This window comes from Lipophrys pholis (assembly GCF_963383615.2).
Source record: "Lipophrys pholis genome assembly, chromosome: 11".
NCBI lineage: Eukaryota > Metazoa > Chordata > Actinopteri > Blenniiformes > Blenniidae > Lipophrys > Lipophrys pholis.
In genome coordinates this window covers 2,165,795-2,178,622 of record NC_137631.1, presented here as the reverse complement: position 1 = coordinate 2,178,622, position 12,828 = coordinate 2,165,795, and the positions used below count along the sequence as shown (strand labels likewise).

Here is a 12,828-nt window from a genome sequence, read left to right as displayed (position 1 = left end):
TTCTGGGTTAAGGAGAAGTGGATAGGAAAGGAGATAGGAGGCACTGTTAGGAGATAGAAGAGACCATTAGGATGCACCCCAAATATAATTTGTCCATTCATCATCGACGGCTTTAATCTGTGAAAGCTGATCAATGGGCCGACGGAGCCTTGGTGACAACATGAATCCATGGAGGAAGACGTTGATGTTCATGAGAACAAAATGCAAGAAAAAGACAAACACCCAAGTTGTTTCTTCCACATTTGACTTTATTGTATTTGAACAGTCCCCACGCCGGGCGCCACCTTCCCCTGGGCTCACCACCTGCCGGAAGGTTCTTAATTGGTGCGACGTGATCTGGGTGACGGTGCTCAGACTGACACCCCCACCACCCGGAAACGTTAAGCAGGAGAAGATGGATGGATGGATTTCAACATGGTTGTTTGTGTGTGACTGGATGAACCTGTGGATTTAAAGACTTGATGTGTGAACCAGCAGACACCCCCCTCCCCCCACCCACCCCCCCCCCTTAAAGCACAGTGCAAAAAACCCCCAAAAGAAGCCCCTCCCCCGGGTGGAGCTTCCTGCCCGGCAGGCGACCAGCCGCCGTTCAGCCTCAGGAGACGTTTAGGACGACTCGAACATCTTCTTCCTGTCGGCTTTGTCCTCGATGTTCTTACGCCAGTCGCCAACGGCTTCTGTCGGCTGCACAGAGAAACAACGACACGCCCGCTCATGTAATCTGATTACTCTGATTACATTCACTGCTCTCGCACGGCGAATTACAGCAGAACAGTCTGTGGCTGAGGTGGAGGTGTTTGTTGGATCACGTTTACAGTTTCAAAGGAGTTTTGACTGCAGTTGTTTACAGTACTTTGGACGGACTGTGAGTATAAAATGTGAGTATAAAATGTGAGTGAATGAATGAAAGTTTCGTGCTGATGTGATACTTTCAACACAAAGTATTTGAACTAGTTTTTATGTGCCACTGAATTGTTGTCACTCTGCATGATGCCCCATTATTTTCAGATAAGTTCCGTCTCTTAGTAGTACTGCAGTAGTATTGCACATTTTGCAGAGTTTTGGCCTGTAAATATTGGTCTTTCATTCTATGGGTTCCGTGGGTCCTCATGCCTCGGCTGACTTCTGTTTTGACTGAGGAAGTTCTTAGTGAGCAACGGTTCTCAAAGTGGTATTTGAATAAAGTTCTTATTGTGACATCATACTGTTTGCTTGTTGTAGTTTGTACTTAACTGTCAGGGAATTCTATCAACTACACAAGAAATTAGTTAGAAACATTTTGACCAACTTCACTGAATTGCTTCAGTAGGAAACATGAAAATAATTCCTTCATTTCATCTCAAAGTACTTTGTTCGTTCGTTCGTTCGTTCGTTCGTTCGTTCGTTCGTTCGTTCGTTCGTTCGTTCGTTCGTTCGTTCGTTCGTTCGTTCGTTCGTTCGTTCGTTCGTTCGTTCGTTCGTTCATTCACACGTTATCAGTTGAAGCCTCTCACTTCAGTTTGTCCAAATATTTCCAACTTTCTGTACAAGTTACACTGTACTGCAACTGTTAAATAGTTAGAGTACACAGTACAGTGTACTGTAAATAGTTACAGTACTGTGCCCAGAGACTCACCTCCTCCTTCAACTCCTCCTTCACCTCCTCCTTGCCCCCCTTATGACTCACCTCCTCCTTCACCTCCTCCTTGCCCCCTGCAGACTCACCTCCTCCTTTATCTCCTTCACCTCCTCCTTCACCTCCTCCTTGCCCCCTGCAGACTCACCTCCTCCTTTATCTCCTTCACCTCCTCCTTCACCTCCTCCTTCACCTCCTCCTTGCCCCCTGCAGACTCACCTCCTCCTTCATCTCCTTCACCTCTTCCTTCACCTCCTTCTTGCCCCCTGCAGACTCACCTCCTCCTTCACCTCCTCCTTGCCCCCTGCAGACTCACCTCCTCCTTCATCTCCTTCACCTCCTCCTTCACCTCCTTCTTGCCCCCTGCAGACTCACCTCCTCCTTTATCTCCTTCACCTCCTCCTTCACCTCCTCCTTGCCCCCTGCAGACTCATCTCCTCCTTTATCTCCTTCACCTCCTCCTTCACCTCCTCCTTGCCCCCTGCAGACTCACCTCCTCCTTTATCTCCTTCACCTCCTCCTTCACCTCCTCCTTGCCCCCTGCAGACTCACCTCCTCCTTTATCTCCTTCACCTCCTCCTTCACCTCCTCCTTGCCCCCTGCAGACTCACCTCCTCCTTTATCTCCTTCACCTCCTCCTTCACCTCCTCCTTGCCCCCTGCAGACTCACCTCCTCCTTTATCTCCTTCACCTCCTCCTTCACCTCCTCCTTGCCCCCTGCAGACTCACCTCCTCCTTTATCTCCTTCACCTCCTCCTTCACCTCCTCCTTGCCCCCTGCAGACTCACCTCCTCCTTTATCTCCTTCACCTCCTCCTTCACCTCCTCCTTGCCCCCTGCAGACTCACCTCCTCCTTTATCTCCTTCACCTCCTCCTTCACCTCCTCCTTGCCCCCTGCAGTCTCACCTCCTCCTTCACCTCCTCCTTGCCCCCTGCAGACTCACCTCCTCCTTTATCTCCTTCACCTCCTCCTTCACCTCCTCCTTGCCCCCTGCAGACTCACCTCCTCCTTTATCTCCTTCACCTCCTCCTTCACCTCCTCCTTGCCCCCTGCAGACTCACCTCCTCCTTCATCTCCTTCACCTCCTCCTTCACCTCCTTCACCTCCTCCTTCACCTCCTCCTTGCCCCCTGCAGACTCACCTCCTCCTTCACTTCCTTCTTGACCTGCTTGAGGTTGGACCGGAGGTCCATGGTGACCTTGTGCTTGGAGCCCAGCAGCGCCTGCAGCATGGAGTCGGCCGACATGCGGACCTTCTTCAGGGCGGGTTTCTTCACGCCCCTCAGGTCCACCACCTTGATCTTCAGGTCCTCGATCTGGAGGAGAGCAGAATGACTTCCTGTTCTGTCTTTGGGTTCTGGAGGTGACCAGACAAGGTTTACCTCTTTGTCGGCCTTCTGCACTTTGGACTCGATGTCGTAGCGTTCCTCATCTATCTTGTCGATGATGGCCTGGAGCTTCTTGCAGGTCTCCTGCAGACAGACGGCATCAGCCCAGGACTTTCAATGATTCTGGATCCTGAAGCTCTAAATCTTGGCCTCACTGCTCTGGGTCACTCTGCGCTGGAGGAATTCACTCAACGCTGGAGGAATTCCTTCTGCGCTGGAGGAATTCACTCGACGCTGGAGGAATTCACTCTGCGCTGAAGGAATTCATTCTGCGCTGGAGGAATTCACTCTGCGCTGGAGGAATTCATTCTGCGCTGGAGGAAATCATTGTGTGCTGGAGGAATTCACCCTGGGCTGGAGGAATTCACTCTGCGCTGGAGGAATTCATTGTGCGCTGGAGGAAATCATTCTGCGCTGGAGGAATTCACTCTGCGCTGGAGGAAATCATTCTGCGCTGGAGGAAATCATTCTGCGCTGGATGAATTCACTCTGCGCTGGAGGAAATCATTCTGCGCTGGATGAATTCACTCTGGGCTGGGGGAATTCACTCTGGGCTGGGGGAATTCACTCTGGGCTGGGGGTATTCATTGTGCGCTGGTGGAATTCACTCTGTGCTGGAGGAATTCACTCTGCACTGGAGGAATTCATTGTGCAATGGAGGAATTCACTCTGCGCTGGAGGAATTCACTCTGCACTGCAGGAATTCATTGTGCGCTGGAGGAAATCCTTGTGCGCTGGAGGAATTAATTCTGCAATGGAGGAATTCAAACTGCCCTGGAGGAATTCATTCTGCACTGGAGGAATTCACTCTGCACTGGAGGAAAGTCGTGTAGTGTAGTGTAGTGTAGTGTAGTGTGTGTAGTGTGTGTAGTGTGGTGTATTGTAATGTAGTGTAGTGTAGTGTATTGTGTGTTGTGTGGTGTAGTGCAGCGTAGTGTAGTGTTGTGCAGTGTAGTGTAGTGTGGTGTAGTGTGTGTAGTGTAATGTAATGTATTTTTGTGTTGTGTAGTGTAGTGTAGTGTAGTTTAGTGTAATGTAGTGTAGTGTACTGTACTGCAGTCTATTGAAGAGAAGTATAGTGTAGTGTATTGTAGTGTAGTATAAAGAGGTAAAGTGTCATGTAGTTTAGTGTAAAGAGGTAAAGTGTAGTGTAGTTTAGAGAAGTGTAGTGTGCAGTAGTGTAGTGTATTGTGGAGAGGTAAAGTATAGTGGAGTGGAGTGCAGTGGAGTGGAGTGTGTTGTTGTGTAGTGTAGAGAAGTGTAGTATTATGTAATGTACTGTACTGTAGTGTAGTGTAGTGTAGTGTAGTGTAGTGTTGAGAGGTATATTGTAGTCTACTGTAGTGTAGTGTAATGTAGTGTAGAGAAGTATACTGTAGTGTGTAGTGACGTGTAGTGAGGTATAGTGTAGTGTACTGTAGAGAAGTATAGTGTAGCGTAGTGTAGAGAGGTATAGTGTTTTGTAGTGTAGTGTACTGTAGTGTTGTGTAGTGTAGAGAAGTATAGTGTAGTGTAGAGAGATATAGTGTAGTGTAGTGTAGTGTTATGTAGTGTACCTTAGTGTAGTGTTGTGTAGGGTAGTGTTGTGTATTGTAGAGAAGCGTAGTGTAGTATAGTGTAGAGAAGTTTAGTCTATTGTATTATAGATAAGTGGAATGTATTGTAGTGTAGTGTATTGTAGTGTTTTGTAGAGTAGTGTAGTGTATTATAGTGTAGTCTACTGTAGTTTAGTGTGGTGTAGTGTAGTAGAATGTAGTGCAGTGTAGTGCATTGTTGTGTAGTGTAGGGTAGTGTATTGTAGATAAGTGTATTGTAGAGAAGTATAGTGTAGTGTTGTGTTGTGTAAGCGTAGTGTAGTGTAGAGAAGTATAGTGTAGTGTAGTGCAGAGAGGTATAGTGAATTGTAGTGTATTGTAGAGAAGTGTAGTGTAGAGAAATATAGTGTAGTGTAGTGAATTGTAGAGAAGTATAGTGTATTGTAGAGAAGTATAGTGTAGTGTAGAGAGGTATAGTGTAGTGTAGTGCAGTGTAGTGTAGTGTACTGTAGTGTAGAGAATTATAGTGTAGTGTAGTGTAGCGTAGTGTATTGTAGAGAAGTGTAGTGTAAAGAAGTATAGAGTAGTGTAGTGTAGTGCTGTGTCATTGTGAGTATGTGTGAGTAGTGTTGACTAGTGTTGAGTATTAGTGAGAATCTTTGAGTAGTGTTGAGCAGTGTTTAGTATTGTTGAGTATCTGTGAGTAGTGTTGAGCAAGGTTGAGTATTAGTGAGTGTCTGTGAGTAGTGCTGAGTGAGTATTAGTGAGTAGCTATATCCTCACCATGAGAGCAGCCTGGTCTCCGCTCATGTCAGGGTTGGGACAATGCTCGGCCATGTAGGCTTCTTTAGCCGCCACATTCTCCTTCTTCTCTGTCTCGATCCAGTTCTGAGCGATCTGGAGGATCAGGCTCTGGAACGGCATCGGAACATGAACCAGCGTGAAAACATGAAATGTTATGGAGACATGAAGTTAGTCTAAAACAATAGTTCAAATGGTCAGACAGGAAGTTCAGAGGGTCAGACAGGAAGTTCATAGGGTCAGACAGGAAGTTCAGAGGGTCAGACAGGAAGTTCAGAGGGTCATACAGGAAGTTCAGAGGGTCAGACAGGAAGTTCAGAGGGTCAGACAGGAAGTTCAGAGGGTTGGACAGGAAGCTCAGAGGATCATACAGGAAGTTCAGAGGGTCATACAGGAAGTTCAGAGGGTCAGACAGGAAGTTCAGAGAGTCATACAGGAAGTTTAGAGGGTCAGACAGGAAGTTCATAGGGTCAGACAAGAAGTTGAGAGGGTTGGACAGAAAGCTCAGAGGATCAGACAGGAAATTCAGATGGTCGGACAGGAAGTTAAGAGGGTCAGATAGGAAGTTCAGAGGGTCATACAGGAAGTTCAGAGGGTCAGATAGGAAGTTCAGAGGGTCAGACAGGAAGTTCAGAGGGTCAGACAGGAAGTGGGTTTGTTAGTTTACCTTTAGGTGATGCCTGCGGCTGGAAGTCAGCTTCTTGCTGTCGGCGAGAAAAGTTACAGGTGTCATCTTTTATATTCACCCTCAAAACATTAAGATAGCACATAGTTCCCAATAGACGCACAGCGCAAGCCATGGGGCACATCTTTTGGGAACACGTGAGCGACTGTTGGTAACATGTGAGTGCCTGTTGGGAACATGTGAGTGACTGTTGGGAAATGTGAGCGACTGTTGGGAACATGTGAGCGCCTGTTGAAAACAAGTGAGCGACTGTTGGGAACATGTGAGTGGATGTTGGGAACATGTGAGTGCCTGTTGGGAACATGTGAGTGACTGTTGGGAAATGTGAGCGCCTGTTGGGAACAAGTGAGCGACTGTTGGGAACATGTGAGTGGATGTTGGGAACATGTGAGTGACTGTTGGGAACATGTGAGCGGATGTTGGGAACATGTGAGCGCCTGTTGGGAACATGTGAGCGACTGTTGGGAACATGTGAGCGACTGTTGGGAACATGTGAGTGACTGTTGGGAACATGTGAGCGACTGTTGGGAACATGTGAGCGGATGTTGGGAACATGTGAGTGACTGTTGGGAACATGTGAGCGACTGTTGGGAAATGTGAGCGCCTGTTGGGAACAAGTGAGCGACTGTTGGGAACATGTGAGTGGATGTTGGGAACATGTGAGTGACTGTTGGGAACATGTGAGTGCCTGTTGGGAACATGTGAGCGACTGTTGGGAAATGTGAGTGACTGTTGGGAACATGTGAGCGACTGTTGGGAACATGTGAGCGGATGTTGGGAACATGTGAGCGCCTGTTGGGAACATGTGAGCGACTGTTGGGAACATGTGAGCGCCTGTTGGGAACATGTGAGCGACTGTTGGGAACATGTGAGCGACTGTTGGGAACATGTGAGTGACTGTTGGGAACATGTGAGCGACTGTTGGGAACATGTGAGCGGATGTTGGGAACATGTGAGTGACTGTTGGGAACATGTGAGCGACTGTTGGGAAATGTGAGCGCCTGTTGGGAACAAGTGAGCGACTGTTGGGAACATGTGAGTGGATGTTGGGAACATGTGAGTGACTGTTGGGAACATGTGAGTGCCTGTTGGGAACATGTGAGCGACTGTTGGGAACATGTGAGCGGATGTTGGGAACATGTGAGCGCCTGTTGGGAACATGTGAGCGACTGTTGGGAACATGTGAGCGCCTGTTGGGAACATGTGAGCGGATGTTGGGAACATGTGAGTGACTGTTGGGAACATGTGAGCGACTGTTGGGAAATGTGAGTGACTGTTGGGAACATGTGAGCGACTGTTGGGAACATGTGAGCGGATGTTGGGAACATGTGAGCGCCTGTTGGGAACATGTGAGCGACTGTTGGGAACATGTGAGCGCCTGTTGGGAACATGTGAGCGACTGTTGGGAACATGTGAGCGACTGTTGGGAACATGTGAGTGACTGTTGGGAACATGTGAGCGACTGTTGGGAACATGTGAGCGGATGTTGGGAACATGTGAGTGACTGTTGGGAACATGTGAGCGACTGTTGGGAAATGTGAGCGCCTGTTGGGAACAAGTGAGCGACTGTTGGGAACATGTGAGTGGATGTTGGGAACATGTGAGTGACTGTTGGGAACATGTGAGTGCCTGTTGGGAACATGTGAGTGACTGTTGGGAACATGTGAGCGACTGTTGGGGAATGTGAGCGCCTGTTGGGAACATGTGAGCGCCTGTTGGGAACATGTGAGCGCCTGTTGGGAACATGTGAGCGGATGTTGGGAACATGTGAGCGCCTGTTAAGACATTTATTAAAATGCGATCATTACATGAGCATCAGTGAAGAACCAGAGCGGTTCTCCGCCTGTCGCTGCAGCTCTTCCATCCATTAACAGGTTCCAGTTGATCAAAACAATAAAGTGTCTCAGCTGGGAGTCGAACCCGAGTCCAACTTAGAACTCTGCTACGAAGGGGGCGCTCTTCTATTAGGAACGATGCGGTGGGACAGGAAGTAGGAAGAAACAATCCGATCGGCGTCTGACAGAGAAGATTGGACCTTTTCAATGTTTTTGACGTAAATGAAGTTTAACATTCCGATCGATGAGGCCACTGGGTTTGTAAAGAAGTGATGTGAGAAAAATGGAGGAACTGAACTGTAACTAGCTGGACTTCCTTATATGGTGTTGTCTCAGTATCTGTTCAGCCAATCAGAGGAAGGGGGAGGGGCGTTAAAGAGAAAACGTGATTAACCCTGAAAAGTTGCGGAGAAGAAACCGACAAATCAACATCAACTATTGATCAGACTCATTTTCACATTTTGTTAAAAAAAAAAGTCGCCTTCCGCTATAAAAAGATCTCGTGTGTAGATGTTTGTGTGTGAATGTAGACTCTGATCGTGTCCATTTAAGAAGATGTGTAAATGTTGTCCAGTGAAGAGTTAGCCTTCACAATAAGAGCTGCACAATTTGTGATGGATACACTTACGTAGATGACGTTATTGGTTCGTTCTCCAACAACTGATTAATTGACTGTACCTGCTGGAGGTGTATAGAGGTGGAGGTGTAAGGCAGAGCGCAGTGTATAGTGGTAGAATTGTAAGGCGGTGGAGGTGTCAGGCGGCGGAGGTGTAAGGCGGAGCGCGGTGTATAGTGGTGGAGGTGTAGGGCAGTGGAGGTGTAAGGCAGAGCGCGGTGTATAGTAGTAGAGGTGTAAGGCGGTGGAGGTGTCAGGCGGAGCGCGGTGTATAGTAGTAGAGGTGTAAGGCGGTGGAGGTGTCAGGCGGTGGAGGTGTAAGGCGGAGCGCGGTGTATAGTAGTAGAGGTGTAAGGCGGTGGAGGTGTCAGGCGGTGGAGGTGTAAGGCGGAGCGTAGTGTATAGTGGTAGAGGTGTAAGGCGGAGCGCGGTGTATAGTGGTAGAGGTGTAAGGCGGAGCGCGGTGTATAGTGGTAGAGGTGTCAGGCGGTGGAGGTGTAAGGCAGAGTGCAGTGTATAGTGGAAGAGGTTTCAGGCGGAGCGCTGTGTATAGTGGTAGAGGTGTAAGGTGGTGGAGATGTCAGGCGGTGGAGGTGTAAGGCGGAGCGCGGTGTATAGTAGTAGAGGTGTAAGTCAGTGGAGGTGTCAGGCGGTGGAGGTGTAAGGCGGTGCGCGGTGTATAGTGGTAGAGGTGTAAGGCGGAGCGCGGTGTATAGTGGTGGAGGTGTAAGGCGGAGCGCGGTGTATAGTGGTGGAGGTGTAAGGCAGTGTAGGTGTCAGGCGGTGGAGGTGTAAGGTGGTGGAGGTGTAAGGCGGAGCGCGGCGTATAGTGGTAGAAGTGTAAGGCAGTGTAGGTGTCAGGCGGTGGAGGTGTAAGGCAGTGGAGGTGTCAGGTGGTGGAGGTGTAAGGCGGAGCGCAGTGTATAGTGGTGGAGGTGTAAGGCAGTGTAGGTGTGAGGCGGTGGAGGTGTAAGGTGGTGGAGGTGTAAGGCGGAGCGCGGCGTATAGTGGTAGAGGTGTAAGGCAGTGGAGGTGTCAGGCGGTGGAGGTGTAAGGTGGAGCGCGGTGCCGGGACTTACTCAGACATGTTGGCGGTGGAGGCGGTTGACAGCCTGGATGAAGAGACACAGAGACGCTGAGCTCCGGCTGTTCAGGCTTCTTCTCCAGATTCTCTGAGATCAGCATTTTCCAGCGCCGCCACGCAGGCAGGACATATTTTGGCGGTAAGGCGATCCGACGCCACAGCCGGAGAAGATGAGCGACGTCGGCCGAACTAATCTGGGACGTCGGGATCGGGTGTCGGCGTTTTTATGAGCACTGAGTCGGCGGTTAATTTATGAAAAGTATCATTAACTACACGGTAACATCCATTAAAACTGAACCCGACTGAGCCTCGCTGACCTTACATACCGGCGACAATCTTTTTTTTTAGATTTATTACTTCATTTCTTAACATTCAATTTAATTGATTTCATTAGTTTGGAGTTATTTTTCGGTTTAAAATATTTTCCATCACACAGATTTACTTTCAAACACAAAAAAATAGAGACAAAATAATGGAATAACATCGACATGATGAAGAAGAAGGCTGTCAGACTGAGGATGAAGTAGTGAAGGTCCTGACAGCAGAACCGTCAAACCAGGCGAGTTGAAAAAAACCCCTGACAGCTGACAGCTTTAAGACTCCGTTCACTCACTCACGGTCACTTTCTACGCCGAGCTTCAAACAGAAGCGTTGAGCCGCCATGCGAGCGCTCGTAAATTCAGGCCGGTCGGGGGGAAAAGGTCAAATCACAGGAAAAACGGCGGAGATGTCGGCGGGGTCAGAGGTGGAGCGACCGCGACTTAAGTCTGCGAGTAACGGCGGATAAAAGATGCTGATGGCAGGAGAAGCTGGAGGAGGAAGAGGAAGAAGAAGAAGAAGAAGAAGAAAAAGGTGCAAAAAGGAAGGAGAAGAGGGTTTCTCACCGATGGAGAGGAGGAGGAAGACGACTCACACACTTGGTGGGAGAAAAGGAGACTCTGGCAGAGCCGACAGCGGCAGTGAAAAATGAAATAGGTATATATGCAGGGTGGCGATGCCTCAGCAAAATGCCCACATCCTCTTTATGGAGATGGTTTCCCAGTCAGACCAATGGGCCGGCGAGATCCTGAAATACACCCCAGCCATTCCTGCGCTGCAAACCACCACCCTCCCAGTGCGCTGGCGCTCTCAAGAGCACAGCACTGATCCCACTGCAGACGCTTCTCAACCACCGTTAATGACATTCCACCAACATCCTCCACCAGAACAACCACCGCTGATCACATTCCATAAACATCCTCCACCAGAACAACCACCGCTGATCACATTCCATAAACATCCTCCACCAGAACAACCACCACTGATCACAATCCACCAACATCCTCCACCAGAACAACCACCGCTGATCACATTCCATAAACATCCTCCACCAGAACAACCACCGCTGATCACAATCAACCAAAATCCTCCACCAGAACAACCACCGCTGATCACAATCCACCAACATCCTCCACCAGAGCAACCACCGCTGATCACAATCAACCAACATCCTCCACCAGAACAACCACCGCTGATCACAATCAACCAACATCCTCCACCAGAACAACCACCGCCGATCACAATCAACCAACATCCTCCACCAGAACAACCACCGCTGATCACAATCCACCAACATCCTCCACCAGAACACTAACAACCACCGCCGATCACAATCCACCAACATCCTCCACCAGAACAACCACCGCTGATCACATTCCATCAACATCCTCCACCAGAACAATCACCGCTGATCACATTCCACCAACATCCTCCACCAGAACAACCACCGCTGATCACATTCCATAAACATCCTCCACCAGAACAACCACCGCTGATCACAATCAACCAACATCCTCCACCAGAACAACCACCGCCGATCACAATCAACCAACATCCTCCACCAGAACAACCACCGCCGATCACAATCAACCAACATCCTCCACCAGAACAACCACCGCTGATCACAATCAACCAACATCCTCCACCAGAACAACCACCGCTGATCACAATCCACCAACATCCTCCACCAGAACACTAACAACCACCGCCGATCACAATCCACCAACATCCTCCACCAGAACAATCACCGCTGATCACATTCCACCAACATCCTCCACCAGAACAACCACCGCTGATCACATTCCATAAACATCCTCCACCAGAACAACCACCGCTGATCACATTCCATAAACATCCTCCAACAGAACAACCACCGCTGATCACAATCCACCAACATCCTCCACCAGAACAACCACCGCTGATCACATTCCATCAACATCCTCCACCAGAACAATCACCGCTGATCACATTCCACCAACATCCTCCACCAGAACAACCACCGCTGATCACATTCCATAAACATCCTCCACCAGAACAACCACCGCTGATCACAATCAACCAACATCCTCCACCAGAACAACCACCGCCGATCACAATCAACCAACATCCTCCACCAGAACAACCACCGCCGATCACAATCAACCAACATCCTCCACCAGAACAACCACCGCTGATCACAATCAACCAACATCCTCCACCAGAACAACCACCGCTGATCACAATCCACCAACATCCTCCACCAGAACACTAACAACCACCGCCGATCACAATCCACCAACATCCTCCACCAGAACAATCACCGCTGATCACATTCCACCAACATCCTCCACCAGAACAACCACCGCTGATCACATTCCATAAACATCCTCCACCAGAACAACCACCGCTGATCACATTCCATAAACATCCTCCAACAGAACAACCACCGCTGATCACAATCCACCAACATCCTCCACCAGAACACTAACAACCACCGCTGGTCACAATCCAACGAGGGAGATTTTCTCAATTCAAGTTTGGATTCTCATCAAGACGACGAAGAAGCTTCTGTATCAATTCATGAAATCAAGACTCCTTGTCAGCTGTTTAAGAGAAATACCCATGATGCATTTGGATCAGACCCATATACGCTACAGCTTAGGCTAACAATGCTACAATGCTAACATTGCATCCTGTGATGTTACTTCCATAAAGAATAGTGTCACAGGTCTCGTCTAAATGTCAGCAGTAAGCTAACAGCTAGCATAGCGTAAGTGACGTATTTTAGCGAAGCTAGTCAAACAACTGTGAGAAACTGCAATAGCATGATTTTAGCTTCTAGCATAGCATTGGTTTGACTCTTGAAGTTGAGTAAGAAGAAAAGTGAATTGCTAAAAATCTTAAATCTTTTCAGTCCGGCGCTCGACTCTGGGGCTTCCTGCGAGCTAACAGCTGCTAGCTGGTTTTATCGT

General features: G+C 48.8%; 1 protein-coding gene across 1 annotated transcript; it reads right to left on the bottom strand.

Annotated features, from left to right (window-relative positions):
- Positions 1 to 236: 236 nt before the first annotated feature.
- Positions 237 to 10,700, bottom strand: LOC308117070 (troponin I, fast skeletal muscle-like). Its single transcript, XM_080475713.1, has 7 exons — positions 10,444 to 10,700; positions 9,555 to 9,587; positions 6,007 to 6,043; positions 5,322 to 5,450; positions 2,998 to 3,087; positions 2,758 to 2,931; positions 237 to 684 (listed from the first exon to the last, which is right to left on the bottom strand). The coding sequence occupies exons 2-7, from the start codon at positions 9,560 to 9,562 to the stop codon at positions 607 to 609; spliced, it is 516 nt and encodes a 171-aa protein (XP_080331839.1). The 5' UTR covers positions 9,563 to 9,587; positions 10,444 to 10,700; the 3' UTR covers positions 237 to 606.
- Between the last annotated feature and the right edge of the window lie 2,128 nt (positions 10,701 to 12,828).

Coding starts and splice junctions, on each gene's coding strand:
- LOC308117070 (XM_080475713.1), bottom strand. Junction 5,451..6,006: donor GCCGCAGGCATCACCTAAAG/GTAAACTAACAA, acceptor ATGCCGTTCCAG/AGCCTGATCCTCCAGATCGC. Junction 3,088..5,321: donor GAGACCAGGCTGCTCTCATG/GTGAGGATATAG, acceptor GTCTGTCTGCAG/GAGACCTGCAAGAAGCTCCA.